The sequence below is a fragment of the Pristiophorus japonicus genome, chromosome 1 (assembly GCF_044704955.1).
Source record: "Pristiophorus japonicus isolate sPriJap1 chromosome 1, sPriJap1.hap1, whole genome shotgun sequence".
Lineage (NCBI taxonomy): Eukaryota > Metazoa > Chordata > Chondrichthyes > Pristiophoridae > Pristiophorus > Pristiophorus japonicus.
Window position 1 is genome coordinate 120,760,419 of NC_091977.1, and position 24,357 is coordinate 120,784,775.

A 24,357-nucleotide genomic window follows, 5' to 3' on the forward strand; every position below is an offset into this window, starting at 1 on the left:
TACGATCTAGAATGCGCTGCCTGAAAATGTGGTGGGAGCAGATTCAATAATAATTTTCAAAAGGGAATTGAATAAATTCTTGAAAAGAGAAAAGTTGCAGGGCTGTGGGGAAAGAGCAGGGGTGTGGTATTAATTAGATAGCTCTTTCAAAGAGGCAGCATAGGCACAATGGGCCAAATGGCCTCCTTCTGTGCTGCATCATAGTGGGCTCACCGGGTTTAACAAGATGTGCGGGCTGTAGTCTGTCAAATGTGTGGCCACCAGTGGAACCACGTTGCCTGGGTGGGTTGGGGCAGAGGAACAAAGAGACATATTAGAAACTACATTTGCTCTACCAGTTTTATTTTGCTGCAGGTAATCCTGTTGTAGTGCAGTGAACTAGAGGCACATGCCTATGCTCTATGTGCTGTATGACTTATTTCCTCCTCCCCGCCCTATAATGCATCAAATCCATATTTTCTTCCAATTCCTGCACTACCTGAAAACAACAACATTATTCAAACTATTTGCTGATGTATGCAACATCAACCAGGAAGTGACTGCCTTCTGATTTTCCCACCTTTGTGGTAAGACACCAGGTCTCCTGCTTGGTAGCAGCATAGCCAAGATAGACAACTCCTGATGAAAATCAAACTCTGATCCATCAGCGCCTTGGTCCCTGGCAAAAAGCTTTCCCTCTTAAGCACCCATAAAAGTGTCCAAACTGGTATGCATCAACATATGTAAAGTAGGTTTCCAAAGATTGCAAGAAATGCAAACTAGTTGCACACCGTAGAGGAGGTAAACAAGGATACAATTCATAGAAACATAGAAACATAGAAAATAGGTGCAGGAGCAGGCCATTCAGCCCTTCTAGCCTGCACCGCCATTCAATGAGTTCATGGCTGAACATGAAACTTCAGTACCCCCTTCCTGCTTTCTCGCCATAACCCTTGATCCCCCGAGTAGTAAGGACTTCATCTAACTCCCTTTTGAATATATTTAGTGAATTGGCCTCAACTACTTTCTGTGGTAGAGAATTCCACAGGTTCACCACTCTCTGGGTGAAGAAGTTTCTCCTCATCTCGGTCCTAAATGGCTTACCCCTTATCCTCAGACTGTGACCCCTGGTTCTGGACTTCCCCAACATTGGGAACATTCTTTCTGCATCTAACCTGTCTAAACCCGTCAGAATTTTAAACGTTTCTATGAGGTCCCCTCTCATTCTTCTGAACTCCAGTGAATACAAGCCCAATTGATCCAATCTTTCTTGATAGGTCAGTCCCGCCATCCCGGGAATCAGTCTGGTGAACCTTCGCTGCACTCCCTCAATAGCAAGAATGTCCTTCCTCAAGTTAGGAGACCAAAACTGTACACAATACTCCAGGTGTGGCCTCACCAAGGCCCTGTACAACTGTAGCAACACCTCCCTGCCCCTGTATTCAAGCCAGAGGCTTCAATTACATCATAAACTTCAAGAGCACAGTTCAAACAATTTAGGAACATTTAGCAGATGGTGGAAACTGAATTACAGCTTTCAATATCCTGCTCAGTGCATCTTATTTTATACACAATACGTACACATTCCACTCTCGTAACATTCCTCAGAAGTCAAACATTTTGTCTTGTAAAGAGGTTGTGTGTTAAGAGTGTAAAAATTTCAAAACTCAAGTAGTAAAAAGTCTGGAGCCAGAGACTGATAGGCTTACAACGCTAGATGTGTTAAAACCAGAATATTGGACTCAATTTTCCGCAATGCCATTTTTTGGCGTATTTCAAGAGTTGCGCCTTTTTCTTTGGCCCCGACTACTCCAAAAAAGAACTTGAAAGTTCCCACGTTATAATTTTTGAAATTGGGGAGGCACAGCCTGTCCTTTAGCTTCGGGAGGGGGGGGGGGGGTGGAGCCTAATGTCTGCGCCGAAAAAAGGATGCCCCCTCCCCACCCACCCACCCCACCCCCCCCCCCCCCCCCCACCTTCTGCGCATGCGCAAAAAAAATAATTTTTTACGTGACTGCTATGGGCGCGCATGCCGAGTACAGCTCCCGGTCTGCATTCGGCCAATTTTAAAGAGCCAGTTGTGTGTGAGAACTTTAATTCTCAATGGAAAAAAAAATCGGAGCTGCAGTATGCAACGCGGCGCAAGGACCAAGAATTTCTCATAAGAGGAAGTGGAGGCACTGGTTACTGTAATTGAGGCCAGATGGCACGAGCTGGACACCAGCAGAGGTCACATAAAAGTTTCACCAAAAGAAGTGAAGAAACGCTGGAACCAAGTTGCAGAAGATTACTTGCAATGGTGACCACCCTGCGGTCCGGAGGCCAGTGCAAAAAGAAGCGGCACGATCTTGGTCAAGTAGTTAGTGTAAGTAACATTTTCATTTATTCACTGGAATTGCAATTGTAAATGTGACCATCTGTATGTCCCACCCAGCAGAAAGACATCCTCACTAAAAAGTTATATTTTCATCTTTACAGAGGAAGGTAGCACACGAGTGAGAGAGAGAACTCGAACAGGAGGTGGCCCGGAAAATCTGCACCCACTGACACCCTTGGAAGACAGGATCGTTGCTTTGATGGGTCCTGCCTGGAGAAAAGCAACCACCACAGAACAAGCTGGGCCCATATTTGAGGGAGAGGGTAAGTTCTGCAAATTCCAATCTGGCTTTGCTAAATGTTAAGTACTGTGCGGGCTAGCCATGCTTCGGTTCATGGGGCTGTCTCCATTAGCTACGCTTTGGTTGATGTAATGTGCTATCATTCATCGTGGTCCTTCAAATGAGCCTGCTGAATGCGCTGTGAGAGCCTACTCATGCCACCCCCGCCCCTCCTCTGATGCTAACCATTTGTCTGTTCTGTTATATTTTGCAGAACTTGAGGCCAACCCTGACGAGGCTGAAGAGGAGAACATCTTCCAATCCCACCTTCCAGACCAAGTGTTTGAGGGTGAGGGTGAGGGTCAGGGGGAGGATGAAACCCCCACTGCTGTACTCACTCTGGAGGAGGTGCTGGTGTCAGCCCCTTTCCTGAGTGGTATGAGTGTTGGGATATTCCATGGTTTCACACAGTCAGAGGCTGCGGGTTCCAGTGGGGTGCAGAGAGCCATATCCAGGGTGAGGAGGGGAAGGAGACCTTGACAGTGATCTCCTGAGGTACAGGATGTAACAGATGTGGTTCAGATGATTGCAATGAGTGCGGAGAGCACTGACCCAACGCAATCACTTCTGGACACTGGGGTGGGTGATGAGGTATCGAGACTGTCGGCAAAAGTAACAACACTCTCACGAGAAATGGGAACACAGTCCGGGCATAGTAGGGAAGGAATGGCGCAGGTAGCTGATACACTGTCGGTGAACACGAGGGAGGGAATGTCACAGGTAGTTAAGACAGTGTCGGTGAACAGTAGGGAAGGAATGTCGAAGGTAGCTGATACACTGTCGGTGAACATGAGGAAGTTGAACCCCGAGCCCGTGTCTGGGCAAGGGAACGATTCTGCCAGCCGACGCTCCGACCCTCGAGCCCGGTGAGGAGACGTTCGGTGGTAGCGTGGTACTTTGAAAAAAATCAAAAATTTAAAAATTGCATTAGATTTCCATTTTTTTCCTTTTGACTTTCAAAAAATTAAGCTTCATGATGCATATTCTTTGCCTTCTTGACTCCCTCCAAAACTTTACCTAAAAACAATGGTGTTTTTCTGCGCCGATTTTTTAATGTGCGCTGGTTTTTCTTAAGTGCCCAGAAGGTTTTTTGGGAGTGGTCACATACGCCGTCCTAGGAAAAATGCAAGTTGGCCAAACTTGCTTAAATGGTGCAGACATCAGGTTATGTCCCTATGACACAAAAAAATCCTAACCTAAAAAAAAATCATAACTAACCGAGTTACACTGGCTCAAAAACTTTGGGGAAACTTGGAGATTTGAATTTACTCAAAAACAAAACAGGCACACCAAAAAAGCGGCACAGATAACTGGGGAGAATTGAGCCCATAAAGTCATCAGGCGCTCCAGGCACTCAAATATCTGGTCTCTTCCTTCATCCTTTTCCTGTCATTCTCCTACAGTGCAACTTGGTAAAACAGAATGGCGCTCTCCAGCTCTCGCAGGAGATTTAAGGAATGCTGTTGGTTATCGTATTTCCCTTCCTCGCCTAAAATTGAAATCTACGTACTTACCAATGGGCACTACATTTGTAGATTTATTTAGAAAGGCCTTAAGGGTAAGTAGTATGGGAAAATTAAATTGGCATACCAGAGGAAGTGCTTGGGTGCAGTTCACACACATTCTTGAGGTGGAATACAGAGAGGTTTACTTGGCATTAGTCTGCGCTATACCTGGTGAGAACGCAATGAGTCAAATACAACGCAATGAGTCGAAGAGCCTTGATAACATAACTGGACCAACTTTTCTCTGGCTCATTGTACAGTATGGATATAAGATTTTATAGGGAATCTAACACAAGCAAAACTGTAACACTATTTACTTTGGAATAGGCATTCAAAAAGATAGTATTAAAAATAATCAGAAACAAACATGTGGCCGAAACACGTGGGGCATCTGCCAATTCAAACAAGGTAGGCTTTGCCCCCAACTGGAAAGAGAGAAATATCAGGCAATCTGGAGCCAGTTCTTGGAGACCCACTAAACACAAACCAACCCCTCAATGTATGAGGAGCACTGACCCTAGAGAAAAGGAAGTGTTTCAGTAAGTGTGATGCAATGTGTTTGGGGTGATGTGCCCGTCATGTTTGAATAGCTGGCAATGAGTGCAAGGTGAGAGATGTGGGTGTGAGCCTTGCAGCAATAGTAAGTGTGTGAGGGGAGCTGAAGCTAGGATTATGAGGTACAAGTCGTGATTGCTAGAAATTGTTGGTAGGTGAGTGATGGTGAGGTGTGGTACATTGAGCAGTGCGTGAGGCTAGTGGTGTGATTTGAAGATGCATTCACTCACCTTGACCACTCATGTAAGGTCATTAAACCTCTTCCTGCACGGGATCCATACTCTGGTGGAAAAGATTAGTGGCACTGACCACTTCAATAATTTCCTCCCACTGCCTTCAGTGTATCTGGAAGGCTTATGATCTGAATGCCTAGAGCGGAGTGTCTCTTTAAATAGTGCTTCCAGTCAGTCAGTCAGTCAGTCAGTCAGGTCAGTGCCTGAAGCCAACTCCACGAGGTTTTACTCAGCGGGTTGGTCGCTGGATGGGGCTTTTGACCCTCAGTTAAAATCGCATTGGGCTGCCAATTACATCATGGAACTCGGATTGCTTCCAGCAGGCACCTCAGCCACCTCAATACAGTCAACACGTAAACTGGCGGCCAATACAATTACCGATGGAATGGGCTGGTAAGTCAATTCTATATTTCAATAATTTTCTTTAAAAATGATAAATATGAACCTACGCTCTACTTTTGATTCAAAGTTGCTTAATTGAAATTATAATAATTCAACTTTTAGTACCAAATTCCCACTTTGTTGTGTTATTTACATTATTCGCTTCAATTATTGGACAATTCAATATTTATAGTGCAAAATATAACTTTGAATTATAAAGGGGTAGACTGTACTGCAGTAGACATTTTCTCTGGCTTTTAGAGGACATGAGGTTCGCTTTCACTTCAGGACATGAGCACATAATCTAGGCTGACAATTCAGTGCAATACTGGGGGAGTGCTGCACGGTCAAAAGTGCTATCTTCAGATGAGAAATTTAATTAAGGTTCTGGCTGCTCTCTCAGCTGGACGCAAAAGATCCCATGGCATTATTTGAAGAAAATCAGGGGAATTCTCGGTGTCCTGTCCAACATTTATCCCTCAGCCATTATCACAAAACTGTTTAATTGGGCATTTCTCATTTCTATTTTTGGGTCATTGCTGTGTGCAAATTGGCTGATGCATTCCCTACATTACATCAGCGACCACACTTGAAAAGTAATTCAGTGGTTGTACTTTAGATTATTCGGAGGTCGTGAAAGGCGCTATATAAATGCACACTCTTTTTCTTTTACCAAAGTGACCAGTGATGCTGTATCCAAGAAAATATTTAGCATAAAACCCATGAGGTGATAGTTCAAGAAAAGACATTTACATTTTCTGAATGTATGACAACAACTGTTATTAATATAGCACCTTTAACATAGTGAAACGTCCCACGAGCGCTTCACAGGAGTATTATGCGATAAAAATTTGACACCGAGCCACAAGTAGGAATTAGCACAGGTGACCAAAAGCTTGGTCAGAGGTAGATTTTAAGGAGTCTGATAGGGTGGAAGACAGGAGAGATGAGAGACACAAAAGGAATGATGAGCCGAATTGAAATGGTAATGATAGAGGTTAGAAATAGGTTAATCTGGATAGGGTGTGAATAGTGTAGTAATGACCAGCTGCCATTATAGACAAGAGAAAAAAAAAGAGAAAAAAACATAAGATGCTGCAAAAGGAAAGGAAGCCAAAGATGGCCAGAGGTCATGCTCTGAAATTGTTGAACTTGATGTTGAGTCCAGCAGGCTGTAAAGTGCCTAAACGAAAGATGAGGTGCTGTTCCTCGAGATTGCATTGAGTTTCATTGGAACAGTGGAGGAGTCTGAGGATGGAGATATCCGAGTGGAAGTGGAGTGGAGTGGAGAATTAGTGACAGGCGACCTGAAGCTCAGAGTCACACATATGGACTGAATGGAGGTGTTCAGCAAAGCAGTCATCCAATCTACGCTTTTTTCAAATATTCGGCAGTTCTGACGAAGGGTCATCGACCCGAAACTTTAACTCTGTTTTTCTCCCCACAGATGACTCGCTGAGATTTCCAGCATTCTCTGTTTTTATTACTGTAGCTAGCATGTCTGGAACTGAACAGAAGTGCTCTCCTTTGAAAAATATCCTTTGTGAACCTGTTTCAACTCCTTACATGCGGATTCCAACAATAAAAAAAAATCGGTTAAAAATTTCAGCACTGACAAAAGGGGAACATTTTAGTCACAATAAAAGGTGTAAAACAACTTGCATTTATAGAAACATAGTAAAATGTCCCAAGGTGTTTCACAGGAGAGTTAAACAAAAATTGATACCGAGGCACATAAGGAGAGATTAGGATTAGGACAGATGATTAAAAAGTTTGACCGAAAAGGTATGTTTTAAGGAGCATCTTAAAAGGAGGAGAGAGAGAGAGAGAGAGAGAGAGAGAGAGAGGTTTAGGAAGGGAATTCCAGAGCTTAGGGCCTAGGCAGCTGAAATCACGGCTGCCAATGATAGAGCAATGAAAATCAGAAAAGGACACGAGGCTAGAATTGGAGAAGAGATCGGAGAGTTGTAGGACCAGAGGATGTTGTAGAGATGGGGAGGGGCAAGGCCACGGAGGGATTTGAAAACAAGAATTTTAAGATTGAGGCATTGCCGGATCAGTGAGCACAATGGTGATGGGTGAATGGGATTTGGTGCGAGTTAGGATACCATCAGCAGAGTTTTGAAATATTAAAAATTAAAATATGATAGAAAATGTTTGATTGCACCAAGCACTGTCATATTGACCAAATGTATGCTGGCACAAATAAGTATATGTATGGAACAAAAACAGAAAATTCTGGAAATACTCAGCAGGTAAGGCAGCATCTGGGGAAAGAGAAACAGAGTTAACAATTCAGGTCGATGACCCTTCGTCAGAACTGGAAAAAGTTAGAGACGCAATAGATTTTAAACAGGGGCAGGGAAAGGGGGGAGGGGAGGAAAGAACCAAAAGGAAGGTCTGTGATAGGATGGAAGGCAGGAAAGATTAAATGACAAAAGGGATGATGGGACAAGTTCAGAAACAAAAGTTGACTCTAGAGGAGGTGTAAATGGGAATGGCGGAATCATTAATAGCTGCCATGCAAAAAAAATAGGGGCAGAAGTTATGGTCTGAAATTGCTGAACTCTATGTTGAGTCCAGAAGGCTGTAAAGTGCCTAATCAAAAGATGAAGTGCTGTTCCTCGAGCTTACATTGAGCTTTGTTGGAACAGTGTAAGAGGCCAAGGGCGGAGAGATCAGAGTGGGAATGAAGTGGAGAATTAAAGTGGCAGGCGAGCGAAGCTGGGGGTCACACACTTACAGACTGAACGGTGGTGTTCCGCAAAGCGGTCACCCAATCTGCGTTTGGTCTCCCCAAAGTGGAGACAACCACATCGTAAGCAGTGAATACAGTATACTAAATTGAAAGTACAAGTAAATCGCTGTTTCACCTGGAAGGAGTGTTTGGAGCCTGCATGGTGGGAGAGGAGAAAGTAAAAGGGAAGGTATTGCATCTCCAGCGCTTGCACGGGAAAGTGCCGTGTATCAGGGTGTCGCGGAGAAAGCAATCCCTTCGGAATGCTGAAAGGGGAGGGGAGGGGACGGTGTGTTTGGTGGTGTGATCACGCTGGACATCGCAGAAATGGTGAAGGATGATCCGTTGAATGTGGAGGCTGGTGGGGTGAAGCGGTGAGTTTCCCAGGGGTCGGTACCAAGACCACTGCTTTTCCATGAACCGAGAGACCTGGGGGTATATGTGCACAAATCATTGAAGATGGCAGAGCAGGTTGAGAAAGCGGTTCAAAAAGTATACGGGAGACTGGGCTTCATAGAGGCATAGAGTACACAAGCAAGGAAGCTATGAACCACCTTATTAAAAAAAACTACTCGGCCTCAACTGGAGTATTGTGTCCAATTCTGGGCACCACCTTAGAGTGGGTGCAGAAAAGATTTATGAGAATGATTCCAGGGATGAGGGACTTTAGTTACGTTGATAGACTAGAGAAGCTGAGGTTGTTCTTCTTAGAATGGAGAAGGTTGAGAGGAGATTTGAGAGCTATTCAAAATCATGAGGGGTCTAGACAGAGTAGAGAGAGAGAAACTGTTCCCATTGATGGAAGCATCAAGAACCAGAGGACACAGATTTAAGGTGATTGGCAAAAGAACCAAAGGTGACATGAGGAAAAACATTTTTTACATAGGAAGTGGTTAGGAGCTGGAATGCCCGAGAGGGTAGTGGAGGCAGACTCAATCGTGGTTTTCAAAAGGGAATTGGACAAGTACCTGAAGGAACAAAATTTGCAGGGCTACGGGGAAAGGGCAGGGGAGTGGGATTAGCTGAAGTGCTCTTGCAGAGAGCTGGCACGTGCTCAATGAGCTGAATGACTGCCTTCTGTGCTGTAACCATTCTATGATTCTGTGACAAGGGGAACCATATCGTAGTTCTGGGAGGGAGGGGAAAGGGCGAGAGCAGAAGTGTGGAACTTAGAACAGACACGGTCGAGGGCCATGTCAACTATGGTAGAGGGGAATCTTCAGTTGAGGAAAAAGTAAGACATATAGGAAGCACTAGTATTGATGGTGGCATCGTCAGAACAGATGAGACTGAGAAACTGGCCAAATGGAAGAGAATTCTTACAGGAAGTGGGATGAGAGGAAGTGTAGTCTAGGTGTCAGTGGGCTTACATAGAAACATAGAAAATAGGAGCAGGATCAGGCCATTCGGCCCTTCGAGTCTGCACCACCATTCAATATGATCATGGTTGATCATGCAACTTCAGTATCCTACTCCTGCCTTCTCTCCATACCCCCTGATCCCTTTAGCTGTAAGGGCCACATCTAACTCCCTTTTGAATATATCCAACGAACTGGTCTCAACAACTTTCTGTAGTAGAGAATTCCACAGGTTCACAATTCTCTGGATGTTTATCGATAGCCTTTCCCCAGAAATGGAGACAGAGAAATCGAGGAAGGGAAGGGACGAGTCGGAGATGGACCATGTAAAGGTGAGGGAAGGGTGGAAATTGGAAGCAAAGTAAAATACATTTTCTAGGTCAGGGAGAGAGCAGGAAATGGCACTGATACAGTCATCAATCTCATCACAAGAGAGGTGAGGGAGGGAGCCCAAGTAGGACTGGAACAAAGAATGTTACACATATCCAATGAAAAGGCAGGCATAGCTAGGACCCATGCAGCTTGCCATAGCAACACTTTAAATTTGGAGGAGGTTTGTGCAGTCAAAGGAGAAGTTGTTCAATGTGAGAACAAGTTCAGCCAGGCGGAGAAGGGTGGTGGTGGTGGAGGATATGGACTGGTTGGGCCACTGTTCAAGGAAGAAGTGGAGCGCCCTCAGGCCATCCTGGTGGGGGATGGATGTGTGGAGGGATTGGACATCCGTACTGAAAAGTTGACAGTTGGGGCCAGGAAACTGTCTAAAATGGAGGATGACATCGGAAGAGTCACGCATGTAAGTGGGAAGAGATTGGACAAGGGGAGAAAGAAAGTTGAGATAGGAAGAAATCAGTCCCTTGGGGCAAGAATGATGGGTCTACCAGGCAGTTCTGTTTGTGAATATTGGGAAGGAGGTTGAAGTGGGCTGTGCGGGGTTGGAGAACTATGAGGTTGGTGGCCATGAAGGGAAGTGGATGTATGGCATTTAGCTCTGGTGAGGGTTAAAGACAAAAAAAAATTGACCTTCCAAACAATTCTTCTTATATTTCCCCTGGAAGTGGAAGGGATAATTGCTACTTTTATTGGAGCAAAACAAACAGGAAAAATAAGCACATATGCTTCAATGCAATCCACTAGAAATGGACGACATTGCAATGGTTAAGTTGGCATAGAGGATAAACAAACCCTCATCAAGCAACTATTCCGCCGTTTGGAAGCAAATGGCTAAAAAAAAAGGTTGGGGTGGGAAAGGAGAAGGGTTTAAAAAAAGTCCGGCTAAGAGAATAATGAAGATCATATTTCAACTGTGAAAAGTGATGTCACCAGTATGATCTTTTGGATTCTGAAAAGCATGTCTGGCATAACATTATACTGATATTACAAGGGTTACATCATCTGTACTGGATGCATGCACAAATAATTCAATTATCAATAGTCCATCTTAGAACACATTTGCTTTTCTCATGTGCCAGTCACAGATCAGGCAGTGATTAAACGGTATTTTTCCCCAACTCAAAGTGCATGACAACCCAGGTCAAAAAGTATTCAAATATATATTCTGCCAAACCTGTAACTGTCAACCCCATAACAACCCCGGTACCTCATGTAGAAAATCGTTCACAAGACATTTTAAACAGGCTTAAAACAATCTTTTTTAAAAAAGCAAAGTAATCATGATAGATATAATGCCTTTCAATGAATTGAGAGATGAAGAGAGAGCTCTAAGAGTCTATTTAGGAAATTTGGCCCCATTTACCTGTTAAGATTGGCCTTTCGCCCAGCTGAACAAATGAACTACACAGGTCCTGCTTGGTAAACAACGCACTGAAGCAAAAATGATCCATTAGCATTACATGTCAGCTTCCTTGGAGTATTCTTCCACAACAGCAAAACCTAAATAATTACGAAACAGTGTCCCTTTTGGGTTGTTCTTCAGCAATTGTTTTAATTTTTCTGGAAGCAATAGCCCCTCAATTAAACCTAATATGCCCAAGTATTCAGCCAATTCCATTCAGAAACCAGCTCATAAGATGGATGTAGCAACCTGAAAATATTTTAGGACATGACAAAAACTGTCTTGTAAAATGATTACGATGAAGGTGTTTCATTTTTATCCAATTAAGTTAATTCAGTTCAGCTTGTCAGTATTCATCAAGTTTACAGAGGAACCATTTAACACAAGTCCCCCTGAAATGAATGGCAGCTTACTTTGCTTCCAGTGCCAGTGCTATAATCCCAGCAGCCATTGGTGCTGAAGCAGAGGTTCCTGTGTGGCTGTCTGTACATCGCTGCCTGAGGTCAGTTGTGATCTGAAACAAATTGTCCAAGATAATTGATTTAAAGTAACAAGTCCCTGTTACATTTTCTATTTAAAAAAAAATCTAAAAATGCTGTACTTTAAATAAGAATTCTGACCCAGTTGTGGCATACACAAAGTTAGCTTGTTTTGTTGGCATAGCTAAAAGTAAACCTTCCAATTAAAAAGATGAACGAGACAGAAACAAATTTTCTATTGGTATTAATGGAGAACTGCCTGTGCTCAAAGGGAGGGGAAAGGAGGAAAATAAAACAAACATGTACATTTAAAAAAATATACAAAAATCACAAACGTCAAGCGTAGAGGAAACCAGTCATGGTGGGCAAACAATGGTTTGATTTGGCCCGATATCCTGATCTGAACCCAGCAGATACCATTTGTTTTAAAGTTTACTATAGAACAAAGTTAAAGCTACAAAAATACTATTTGGGCTTATGAAATAGGATTGGAAATTAAGAAAAAAGTGAATGTTTGACATATGAGCCAAGTGGTTTTTTTATTCGTTCATGGGATGTGGACATCACTGGCAACATTTATTGCCCATCCCTAATTGACCTTAAGATGGTGGTGAGCGGCCTTTTTGAATCGCTGCAGTCCGTGTGGTGAAGGTACTCCCATAGTTCTGTTAGGGAGGGAGTTCCAGGATTTTGACCCAGCGATGAAGGAACAATTATATACTTCCAAGTCAGGATGGTGTGTGACTTGGATGTGGTGGTGTTCCCATGAGCCTGCTTTCCTTGTCCTTCTAGGTGGTAGAGGTTACAGGGTTGAGAGGTGTTGCTGAAGAAGCCTTGGTGAGTTGCTGCAGTGCATCTTGTAATGGTACACCGGTAGTGGAGGGAGTGAATGTTTAATGTGGTGGATGGGGTGCCAATCAAGCGGGCTGTTTTGTCCTGTATAGTGTCGAGCTTCTTGAGTGTTGTTGGAGCTGCACTCATTCAGGCAAGTGGGGAGTATTCCATCACACTCCTGACTTGTGCCTTGTAGATGGTGGAAAGGTTTTGAGGAGTCAGGAGGTGAGACACTCGCTGCAGAATACCCAGTCTCTGACCTGTTCTTGTTGCCACAGTATTTATGTGGATGGTCCAATTAAGTTTTCTCGTCAATGGTGACCGCCAGCATGTTGGTGGAGGATTCAGCATTGGTAATCCTATTGCATGTCATGGGGCAGTGGTTAAACTCTCGCTTGTTGGAGGTAGTCATTGCCTGGCATTCCAGTCTGAATGTCATCCAGATCAATTGTTGATATGGCTGACCCAGTTAAAATTTTGGTCTATGGTGACCCCTTCCTGGTTTTGATGGTGATGCCAGTGAAGATGGAGAAGAATGGGCCTTTTCTTGTTGGAGATTTTGATTGCCTGGCACTTGTGTGTCACAAGCATTACCTGCTATTTGTCATCCAAGCCTAGATATTGTCCATTTACTGTTGCAGGCTGCTCATTATTGGAGGTATTGTGAATGGAATTGCACACTATGGAATTATCAGCAAACAGCCCCACTCCTGACGTATGATGCAGGGAAGATTGTTAATGAAGCAGCGCAAGATGGTCGAGAGAGAAGCTACCCTGAGGAATTCCTGCAGCGACATCCTGGGACTGCAATGACTAGCTTCCACAACAGCCTCGATCATCTGGTGAGACTCCAGCCACTGGAGTGTTTTCCCCATGACCACCATTAACCAGAGTTTTGTTAGGGCTCCTAGGTGTCATCCTCAGTCAAATGCTGTCAGTTATTCTCACCTCCTCTCTGGCATTCAGTTTTTGCATCCATGCCTGGATCAAGGCTGTGATGAGATCAGCGATATGGTTCTGGTGAAACCCAAATGAAGCATTGGTGAGCACGTGATTGGAGAGTTGGTGTCGCTTGATGGCACTATTGCTGACTTCTTCCACCAATTTACAGATGATTGGGTTGAAACCATTAGGACAAACCTAATCCGGCCACGAATCACCCTCATTTTTTAAAAAGTTTTTTTTAAATATAAAGCTAGGACATATGGGAACAATCTTCCATATTGCTCATACCAGTTGCAATGGATTATTTGGCCGGGGGGCAGCGGGGGGGAAAGAGAACTAATTCTGGTGTGGCAGGACTTTGCACTACAGCCTGGATTTTGTCAGGGCCCATAGCCTTTGCCATGTCCAGTGCACTGAGCTGCTTCTTAATATCATGTAGGGTGAACTGACTTGGCTGGACATTGGTACTTATGATGGTGGAGAACCTCAGAAGACACTGAACACGGTTGCCCACTTGGCACTTTTGGCTGAAGACATTTTCAAAATTTTAGACTTGTGTTTTTATTCATATGCTGGGCTCAACCATTGTGGAGGATGGGGATGTCCATGGAGCCTCCACCTCCTCCTGTTAATTGACTGATGTTCATTGCTAATCTTAATTGGAAGTGGTTGAGCTAAAAAGCTTTGCTCTGAACCATTGGTTGTGGGACAGCTTAGCTCTGTCATTAGTCATCTGCTTTTGATGTTTAATATGCCCGGTTTAGTAGCTTCATTGGTTGGTACCTCATTCTCAGGCATGCGAGATGTTACACCTGCTTCTAGACCAGTGGCGGGCCCACCAATGAACTCACGACTTCTGCTGCCTTCATCTTCACCATGCCTCCTGTGATTGGCTATTGCTGGGGCATGTGCGCCCTGAACTGGGGGTCCCAGAGTTTGGTTTGTTCCATAAGTAGTCCCCCACGAGTTGGTTTTGCCATCAGAAGTCTCCACTGGTTCCCTGTTTATTTGAGACTATTGGAATTATCTCACAAAGACTTTGCATGTGCACTGTTGGACTCCATTTGCAACATGTGTTGGACGAGTTCGCTGCTTGAGGAGATTATTTTGGTAAGGCTGTTTTAATAAATCCTTGCATGATCTGTCCCTCTGACTGGGGTCTGTCTCCTCCTGGGATCGGCATATTTTATTCTTTTCCAGGAAGGGCAACTTGGGAGGGAGAGGTCCGAGCGCCAAGAGAGACAAGAGAGTTTCTAAATTTGAGGAGAATCTCAGCCGGAGTTAGCGGAGAGTGACGACAACAGGGTTCTTTGCCGTTTTTACCAGTCTGTTATAGCAGTCTGTGGTGGAGGACGGCGAGAGATCGTGGCGGAAGTGCGGTGAATGAGGATACAGGGCCCAGAAGAGCCGAGGGCCCAAGGGCAGCACGGGCCTGCCCACACGCGATATGTGGGCACACTAGGTCCATGCAGCAGAGCAGGTCTCCAGTAGTCCTGGTTAACCCATGCCACTGGATAAAGACCGAGCTCTGTCAAGCCCGTGTGGTGGCTGGTGTGCAACGGTCATCACACGTTAAAAAAATCCATCCACAGGCATCTTCCACCCCCTCAACTGGAGTTCAGGACTGGAACATCGGGTCCTTCATTGAAACATCTGTGAACTCATGTGGAAGCAAGTCATCCTCGTTCAAGGGACCGCCTATGATGATGACGACGATAGCACTCTGTAGCAGGTGGGGAAGAGCATCTCTGTCGGGGGCCTCGGGGTCTGGGTCTTCTCAGAAATGGCAATTGACGGCTGTTCGACTCCTTGCAGTGCAGCGAACAAGACTGGCGCAGTCTACTCTGGTAATTTGAACATTCTTTGTAGGGAGGGGGAAGGGGTGGAAAAGAGAGACTTGCCAGTCCCAGGGCTTTCAGCAAGCATTTGCCCCCTCCCGAGTTTGTTCTGGTGGCCTGATGGGGAAGTGGGGGTTAAGGGTGGGGTGGACAAGGTGGGAGAGGAAGGCGGGGGAGTTGAGAAAAAGAGTGGAAAAGAGCAGTGTTGTTTTGGGGGGCGGGGGGGGGGGGGGGAAGGGAGGGGGTTGGTGGCTATACCAGTCAATCCCTGTTCCCTTAGCCAGGGGAATATCAGCTGGGGCACTCGCTTTCAATTGCGATGGGGTGCATGTTGTGTGCGGTGTATTCGTACAGGAATTGGCTAAGCAGTGATTCCTGTCAACTCTCCCGAAGAATAGCCACTTGGATAATGTATCGGAGGGCAACAAAACTGGATTCCACTACCCTCGGGTGAAAGGGGGGGTGGGAAATGAGAAATCTGATCTTTGGCATCGCTTTCGTAGCACTGATCTCTGGCGTCGCTTTTGTAGCACGGCAATACTTTTTGTGCGCGCACAATAACTTATAAACTGTTTGACCGAGTGTTTAACAATTTAGGTCTTGCTGGGGTTCGTTAATTTACAGTGTTGCCAGTGAGTTTCTTTAGTTTCTTTTTAAACCCAATTTTCATTAAACAAGTGTAAGTCTACATTTTGAGCTGTTATTCAATCACTTCTATACACTATTCCAAAAAATTCAGGACAAAAATAATTTTTTGCAATTGTTTGAGTTTTAGCTATAATTGTTAAAATGGTACCTTCTGAAAGTTTCTAACTGCTAATTAAAGTTTTTTTTTAAACAAAATTTTACAACAGTTGCCGAGTAGCCATTTTTAATTATAGCATTACATCAATGGCTAAGATAAGCTTTGGGTAAACCTGTATCATGTTCATTGGCATAATAAAAATAACACTTAACAAGTGGGGAAACAACATGACAATAAATGCCATAACAAATTTTAAAGTTAGCTGTTAACAATTCATTGTGTGTGTGTAGCCTTCAACAACTCATCAAAACATGGTAAATGGCCCTCCAACCCAAATAATTGCCCACCCTGGTCTACACTCTGCATTGAATCAGGGTTGGTTTCCCAGCATGATTGTTATGGAGGAGGAATGTGGGATGTCAGGCCATGAGGTTACAGATTATGTTGGCATACAACTCTCCTGCTACACATGGCCTCATGGTTACCCAGTTTTTGGTTACTAATCTATCCATAGTCTTCCTCACTTAGCATGGAGGCAAGCGCACAATGGAAGGTGTCTTCACCAACATGATGTGTTTTTGACTTCACAAGGAACGTATGGTGGACTGATAACCCGTGACAGATACATTGATGAGGACAGAATTAAGTGGGTTACTTCCAAGTGTTGGTTCGATCAGCTGCTTCAGGTTCAAGAAAATCTAGAAAGCTGCATGAATCAGAATGTCAAAGCCTTAGAAAGAGAGCAGGGGAAATTTACTGGAATGATACCTAGGATGAGGAACGTCAAGCTTCTCTAGTCTCTCCACATAATTGGGTTGTTCTCTTTAGAATGAAGGTGGTTAAGGGGAGATATAATAGAAGGGCTAAAAATTATGAAGGGATTTGATAGTGTAGATAGGGAGATACAGGTTTCACTGGCAGGAGGGTTGATAACCAGAGAACACAGATTTAAGATAATTGGCAAAAGAACCAGGGGTAAGAGAAGGAAATTTTTTTTTAAACTCAGCGAGATATGATGTTCTGAATGCACTGCCTGAAAGGGTGGTGGAAGCAGATTCAATAGTAACTCTCAAAAAAGAATTGGACATATACTTGAAAAGGAAAAGATTGTGTGGCTATGAGGAAAGAACAGGGAAGTAGAACTAATTGGATAGCTCTTTCAAAGAGCACGCACAGTTATGATAGGCCAAATGGCCTCCTTCTGTGCTGTATGATTCTATCATCAGTTTCTGTGCTGAATTAATGTTCCTTAATACAACATTGGTATTTCAACCTGCAAATTTACTATTTTTGTACTTGCAAGATAATGAGGTGAATAGCATTCACTGAAGAAAACATACCAACCGCAAAGCAGTGATTCAGGAGGAGCAAGAATTCAAAAGATACCAAAATAAAAACAGAAAATGCTGGCAATAATACACAGCATGTTCGTCAGCATCGATTTGTGGTGTAGACCCAATCAGAAAAGTTTGTCTGCCCTTCATCTTTACAGATGCTAACTGGCCTGCTGTGCATCTCCAGTTTTTAAATTCAGATTTGCAATTTCTTTTTCCTTGCTTCATTCGATCATTCGAGAGATACTTTTTTGGTAAAAAGGAGGCAAACAAAGTGGACAGGTTTTTTTTTTACATCTTATGGCTCCTCAAGTCTGTTAACTCCAAACCCGTTTTTTGTGGCAGTGCTGCAATGTGAATGAGGCAGCACCACTATCTGCAGCAGAAAGGATTAGTGTGTCAAGAGCTTGTTACAGGCTACTCCCCACTTCCTAGAAATAAAGAAATTATCTCAGCCATACACACCAGGAAGGTCCCAGGTCCAATCTCTGATTCATTGTAGAGTTAGCTGCTCTTAGCTGGGGCAGCAGCATTGATGCTACAATTGACCACCATTCCCCTGGATTAAAAGGGAATAATTACCCAGAGTTTATGTTCCTAATTGCTAGCTGGCCATGTATCCTGGAAGTGCAAGATTTAGACATGAATAACAGCCTCTTGGTGAGGTCCTGGAAGGACTGTATTTAGTAAGGAATTTAGGGGAAATGGGATATAGAAACATAGAACATAGAAAATAGGTGCAGGAGTAGGTCATTCGGCTCTTCGAGCCTGCACCACCATTCAATATGATCATGACTGATCATGCACTTCAGTACCCCATTCCTGCTTTCTCTCCATATCCCTTTAGCCGTAAGGGCCACAGCTAACTCCCTTTTGAATATATATAACGAACTGGCCTCAATAACTTTCAGTGGTAGAGAATTCCACATACTCACAACTCTGAGTAAAGAAGTTTCTCCTCATCTCGATCCTAAATGGCTACCCCTTATCCTTAGACTGTGACCCCGGTTCTGGACTTCCCAAACATCAGGAACATTCTTCCTGCATCTAACCTGTCCAATCCCATCAGAATTTTATATGTTTCTATGAGATTCCCTCTCTTTCTAAATTCCACTGAATTTAAGCCTAGTCGATCCAGTCTTTCTTCATATGTCAGTCCTGTCATCCCGGGAATCAGTCTGGTGAACCTTCACTGCACTCCCTCAATAGCAAGAATGTCCTTCCTCAGATTAGGAGACCAAAACTGTACACAATATTCAAGGTGTGGCCTCACTAAGGCCCTGTACAACTGCAGTAACACCGCCCTGCTCCTATACTCTAATCCTCTCACTGTGAAGGCCAACATGCCATTTGCCTTCTTCACTGCCTGCTGTACCTGTATGCCAACTTTCAATGACTGATGTACCATGACACCCAGGTCTCGTTGCACCTCCCCTTTTACTAATCTGTCACCATTCAGATAATAATCTGCCTTCCTGTTTTTAACCACTAAAGTGGATAACCTCACATTTATCTACATTATACCGCATCTGCCATGTATTTGCCCACTCACCTAACCTGTCCAACTCACCCTGCAGCCTCTTAGCATCCTCCTCACAGCTCACACTGCCACCCAGCTTAGTGTCATCTGCAAATTTGGAGATATTACATTCAATTCCTTTGTCTAAATCATTAATGTATATTGTAAATCGCTGGGGTCCCAGCACTGAACCTTGCGGTACCCCACTAATCACTGCCTGCCATTCTGAAAAGGACCTGTTTATTTCTACTCTTTGCTTCATGTCTGCCAACCAGTTCTTTATCTACGTCAGTACATTACCCCCAATACCATGTGCTTTAATTTTGCACACTAATCTCTTGTGTGGGACCTTGTCAAAAGCCTTTTGAAAGTCTAAATACACCACATCCACTGGCTCCCCCTTGTCCACTCTACTAGTTACATCCTCAAAAAATTCTAGAAGATTTGTCAAGCATGATTTCCCTTTCATAAATCCATGCTGACTTGGACCGATCCTGTCACTGCTTTCCAAATGCACTGCTATTGCATCTTTAATAATTGATTCCAACATTTTCCCCACCACTGATGTCAAATGGAAAATGGGGTTACATTAGCTACCCTCCAATCCATAGGAACTGATCCAGAGTCTATAGAATGTTGGAAAATGACCACCAATGCATCCACTATTTCTAAGGCCACTTCCTTAAGTACTCTAGGATGCAGACTGTCAGGCCCTGGGAATTTATCGGCCTTCAATCCCATCAATTTTTCTAAAACAATTTGCTGACTAATAAGGATTCCCTTTAGTTCCTCCTCCTCGCTAGACCCTCGGTCCTCTAGTATTTCCGGAAGGTTATTTGTGTCTTCCTTAGTGAAGACAGAACCAAAGTACTTGTTCAATTGGTCTGCCATTTCTTTGTTTCCCATTATAAATTTGCCTAATTCTGACTGTAAGGGACCCACATTTGTCTTCACTAATCTTTTTCTCTTCACGTATCTGTAGAAGCTTTTGCAGTCATTTTCTATGTTCCCTGCAAGCTTATTTTCATATTCTATTTTCCCCCTCCTAATTAAACCCTTTGTCCTCCTCTGCTGAATTCTAAATTTCTCCCAGTCCTCAGGTTTGCTGCTTTTTTTGGCCACTTTATATGCCTCTTCCTTGGATTTAACACTATCCCTAATTTCCCTTGTAAGCCACGGATAGGAAGAAAGTGGAGGAGGAGAAATAGAAGGTATAGTAGCAGTTATACACCTGTGTGAAGAAAGGACATGCAGAATACAACGCTTATAGGAGGATTTAAGATGTATGATAGGCCAATTATAAAAACGTTGAATTATATATATTTTTTTTTAAAAAGCCCTCACAAAAGACCTAAAACTGCACAAACCTTTGAATTGGAATTATTCATCTTTAGAATAATGCAAACTCTGGACACTTGGTTTGCACAGCTCTTAGTAAATCCATTTGATATGAGAAAGAAAGAGACTAACTGTAGGTTCATTACTGATACTAGATTTCACAAAGGAAAATCTGTCAACAAGTACATGCTGTGGGTTTCACAATGTGCTCAGCAAGGATGGTGTTCCAAGTGAACTTTACTGAATTATCGTCTCCAGGACTGAGCCGGATTCCCACCGAGATGTGTGCTAATAACCACATAAGATATGTGCCAATACAGCCAACATATGTGGACCAAGTTCATTAGTAACAACCTGCTGGGATCATCTCAAAAAAAAGTTCTCATTCAGACCTGCCAAAAAATCTGCTAGTATAGTACAGAGAAACAGGCACAATTAAGTGTTTTGTGGAAAGGTTATTAAAATAAAACACACATTAGTTATAGCATCTTTAAAACTATCCTCATTGAGAGCTGCCTGGTGGCTCAGCTGGTGAAGACATTGAACAGCCAAGCCCTAGTGGCAGGTTCCAAGCTTTGATTTGCTAGTCTATGCTGGGTTGATTTTTTTTCTTGCCAAGGTGGCATTAATGGCTTTACAGTTAGCTTCATCATCCTGGGTCAGGGAGCAAAAAAAGTCTGCCAGGCTACCTAATATTGCCCAGTCAAACAGCTGTTTTCCCCCATTTCCATTACTTTTATAACTAATATGTACAAGTTTTCAAAGAAAATGAAAAAAAAAATTTTTTTTATGCCCCCAATGATTTTTCTCCCAGGTAGCCAACAGAAGAGTAATCTTCAATTCCTGGAGACTCCGGGACAATCCTGGAGGGTTGGCAACCCTACGCTCAAAGTCCAAGCCTCTCACATCAACATTGGCTACTTGAGTGAGATACTGAAGGGCAACGGTCAGCAGAACTGTACCTCAGCAAGAAATTAATGCCTTCAGGGGAATGAGGGAGAGAACTGTCAAGTGGAAATGTAAAACTAAATAAATAAAACAGTCTTTCCACAGAAATTGCTCATTACTCTGCAACATCACTTGAGGGTTGGTTCTGGCCTCAACTATTAAGCTGTGTATTCTGGTCGCTGCACAAGATGCATCTTGCTCCAGCCCAGCTTACTTAGGTACTCTTTGGGATTTATAAATCTTGCTCATTTTGGAATGACTTTGAACCTCTTTAAAAATGAGATTTCATAATTCCTATTGCTACTGCCAATACTGGATGTTTTGTTATTGCATCACTGTTTGGAAATTGTTATCGATCCATCATGTTTGTGCAAAGCACTTTTGAGACGCTTTGATGAGGTGATAAGTGCTACGCAAATGTATTATTATTTATATTAGAAAATCTTACAAATAAAGTTTGCTGGGAAACTTTAAATCATGAATGAGTCGGAGGTGTTCAAAATTGAGAGATTTGGCAAGGTAAAAGGGAAAACTGTTTCCACTAGTGGGTAACAGTGCATAAAATTAAGACCATCACTAAAAGAACAAAGGTAGAGGTCAGGTGAAATGTTTACATAGAGGGTTGTTGGAATATGGAACGACCTACCAGCAACAGTGGTAGAAGCTAAAACTACAACTGGCTTTTTAAAAAGTGGATAAATATTTGGAGTGCTTTGCCAAAGTCCACAAGAATAATGGGGGCCTGCTGTTGCCCCAGGCTCCTCCTCCCTATCCCTGGACCTACCTGGCTGCTTGCCAGGTTGCCCTCTGATCTGCCCAATGTTGTACTACCAGTGACCTGCAGCGGGCACTGAACTTGGCGCCCATAGCTTGCCGGCAGCCTAGTGTTAAAGCCCGGCCTTCAAAATGGATTCTGCCTCCCTCTGCCAATATCAGGCAGCCAGCCAGCGCACACTGCTGATTGGGGTGCATTAGCTAAAATATACCCCAAATTCAGATTTCATCCTATTCTGAATCAATAAAAACATCTACAATACTATTTATGACAAGTCATTATGGTTGAAGACAGGAAACTTAAATTCTATATCCACACTTTCAAATGAGTAGATAGTCTGGGGAATTGTAAAGAGGGATGGGCAAGGACAGGGAAGGAAGAGGGGGAAGGAAAGGAAACTTACTATTTTTCTGTCGTAAGACTCCCCACTGCTATAAGTAGTAGCGAGGGTTGAGGAGCATTCCTCCAAGTACCAGGGCTTCTTCCCACTCTCAGCTGTACTACTGATGGAGATTGTGTAGATGCTGTTGGTATAACCATCACAGGAACAGTGATCTCGGCTACGGCCACCATTACCAGATGCCCAAACGTAGATGGAACCCAAACCTCCGCGTCCCTGTTAAGATAAAAAATAATACTGTAACATGTTGCATTTTAAAGCAGTTATCTTGAGAGTTGTTTAGTTCAAAACTGAAAAATGCTTTGTCGACTCAAGCATGCTAACTTGATAGAAGAGAAGCTAGTTTGGATTTGAAATAAATGGTCAAAGCTATCAGGTCAACTGGTTAAGATTTAAGGTGCGAGTGTATAAGCAAGATCACCAGTCTTATATAAATGGTAAAACACAGAGTACTAGTTTTTCCTAGGACGGCACTCCACAATTGTCCAAAGCATCTTCTTTAAAAAAAGCTATCTTCACCATAAACATCTTGTTAGTCACTTTGCCCATTTAAAATAATGGAGCAAAGATCAATGGCAAAAAAAGCAATAGAATTGCAATACTGGAAAACAAAAATCAAAAAAAGTGATAGAAACTCAGGCAGCATCTGCAGAGAGAACAGGTGAATTCATGTCTCGGGTGCGAACCCCTTCTTCAAAATTGAAGAAGGGTCTGCACACCCAAAGCATCAACTCCTTGTTCTCTCCACAGGTGCTGCCTGACCTGCTGAGTGTTTCCAGCACTTTGTTTTTCTTAAAGATCAACAGCAATTCGGTAGTGTACAACATTAAACAGTGAAGAGCAACACACTGCCAGTGGTCAGTGACATCCCACCAACACTCAACAACTCCAATAACTAATGTTATTGAATAGTGGGTATTGTATTTGGAAAGAAAAATGTGAATCTGTGCTAATTAATGACAATTAAATCTTAAATTTGAAGACCTGCTGAAAAGAGGCTATAACTGATCAATACAAACAAGAAAGCATTACAAAAAGGACTACAAAAGCAGTATGTATGAACATTTACCATAATGGATTTAAACTACATGTACTTTTTCCAAGTACAACACTCCACACTAGGGGCTCAATTTTCCCCAGTGATTTGTGCCATTTTTGTGGAGCAGGCTGCTCTTTTTGACCTAAGTTGAAAAATCACAGTTTCCCCAATCAATTTGCACCAGCGCAACCCAGTTTGTTACGATTTTTTAGGTCAGTTTTTTTTTTCCTAACCAAAGGGGGCATAACCAGCCACCGATGCCAATTCTGGCCATTTAGGGAAGTTTGGCCAGCTGAGAGTTGCTCCAGTTGTGCTTAGGCCAGCGTATGTGGCCTCTGCAGAAAAACCTTTTGGAGAATTAAGGAAATTGGCGCAGAATTGAAAAACACATAGCAGCAAGTTACCTCCAACCCCGCCCGAAGGTCCCATTCTCGGTTCCCAGGTTTTGGGGGTGTGGGTGTGGGTGTGAGAGAGTGTGGGGACCGGACCGGCAAGCCCTTCGGGCGTGGTTGGAGGTAAGTTGCTGCTATGTGTTTTTCAATTCTTTTAATGTGTTGGGAGCTGGCTGTATGCTTCACTTTGCTGCCTCAGCTCACATTGTGTTCCTGGTTACCATGGCAGCCTGATCTTTTTGGCGCTGATCAAGGCTCCACCCCCAAAACTAAAGGTTGGGTTACGTCACACCAAAATGAAGAAATCCAACGGGGAAACTTAGAATATTTTTTATGGCAACTTAGGCCCACCGCCACCCCCCCCCCCCCCCCCCCACCCGCACAAAAAAAATCGGGCGTAACTCTTCAAGTACGCCAAAAAAATACTTTGGGGAAAATGGAGCCCTAGATTACTATTAACAGAAAAGTGGATACTCCATATCAGGAACGGAGAGACATGTTATTTGTGTATATCTTCTACCATCTAGAATAGATAACATTCTACTTGTAAGACATATGCATGATAGAAATCAAT

The 24,357-nt window shown here is 43.4% G+C and overlaps 1 protein-coding gene across 3 annotated transcripts in view; it reads right to left on the reverse strand.

The window, feature by feature from the left end:
* Positions 1–24,357, reverse strand: part of pcsk5b (proprotein convertase subtilisin/kexin type 5b) — a 280,532-nt gene that overhangs the window by 83,624 nt on the left and 172,551 nt on the right. For all 3 annotated transcript variants that reach the window (XM_070882813.1, XM_070882798.1, XM_070882808.1), the window contains 2 exons: positions 22,356–22,568; positions 11,611–11,711 (listed from right to left, as the gene is read on the reverse strand). In XM_070882813.1, the coding sequence (XP_070738914.1) occupies positions 11,611–11,711; positions 22,356–22,568 (314 nt within the window). The remainder of the gene's footprint in view (positions 1–11,610; positions 11,712–22,355; positions 22,569–24,357) is intronic.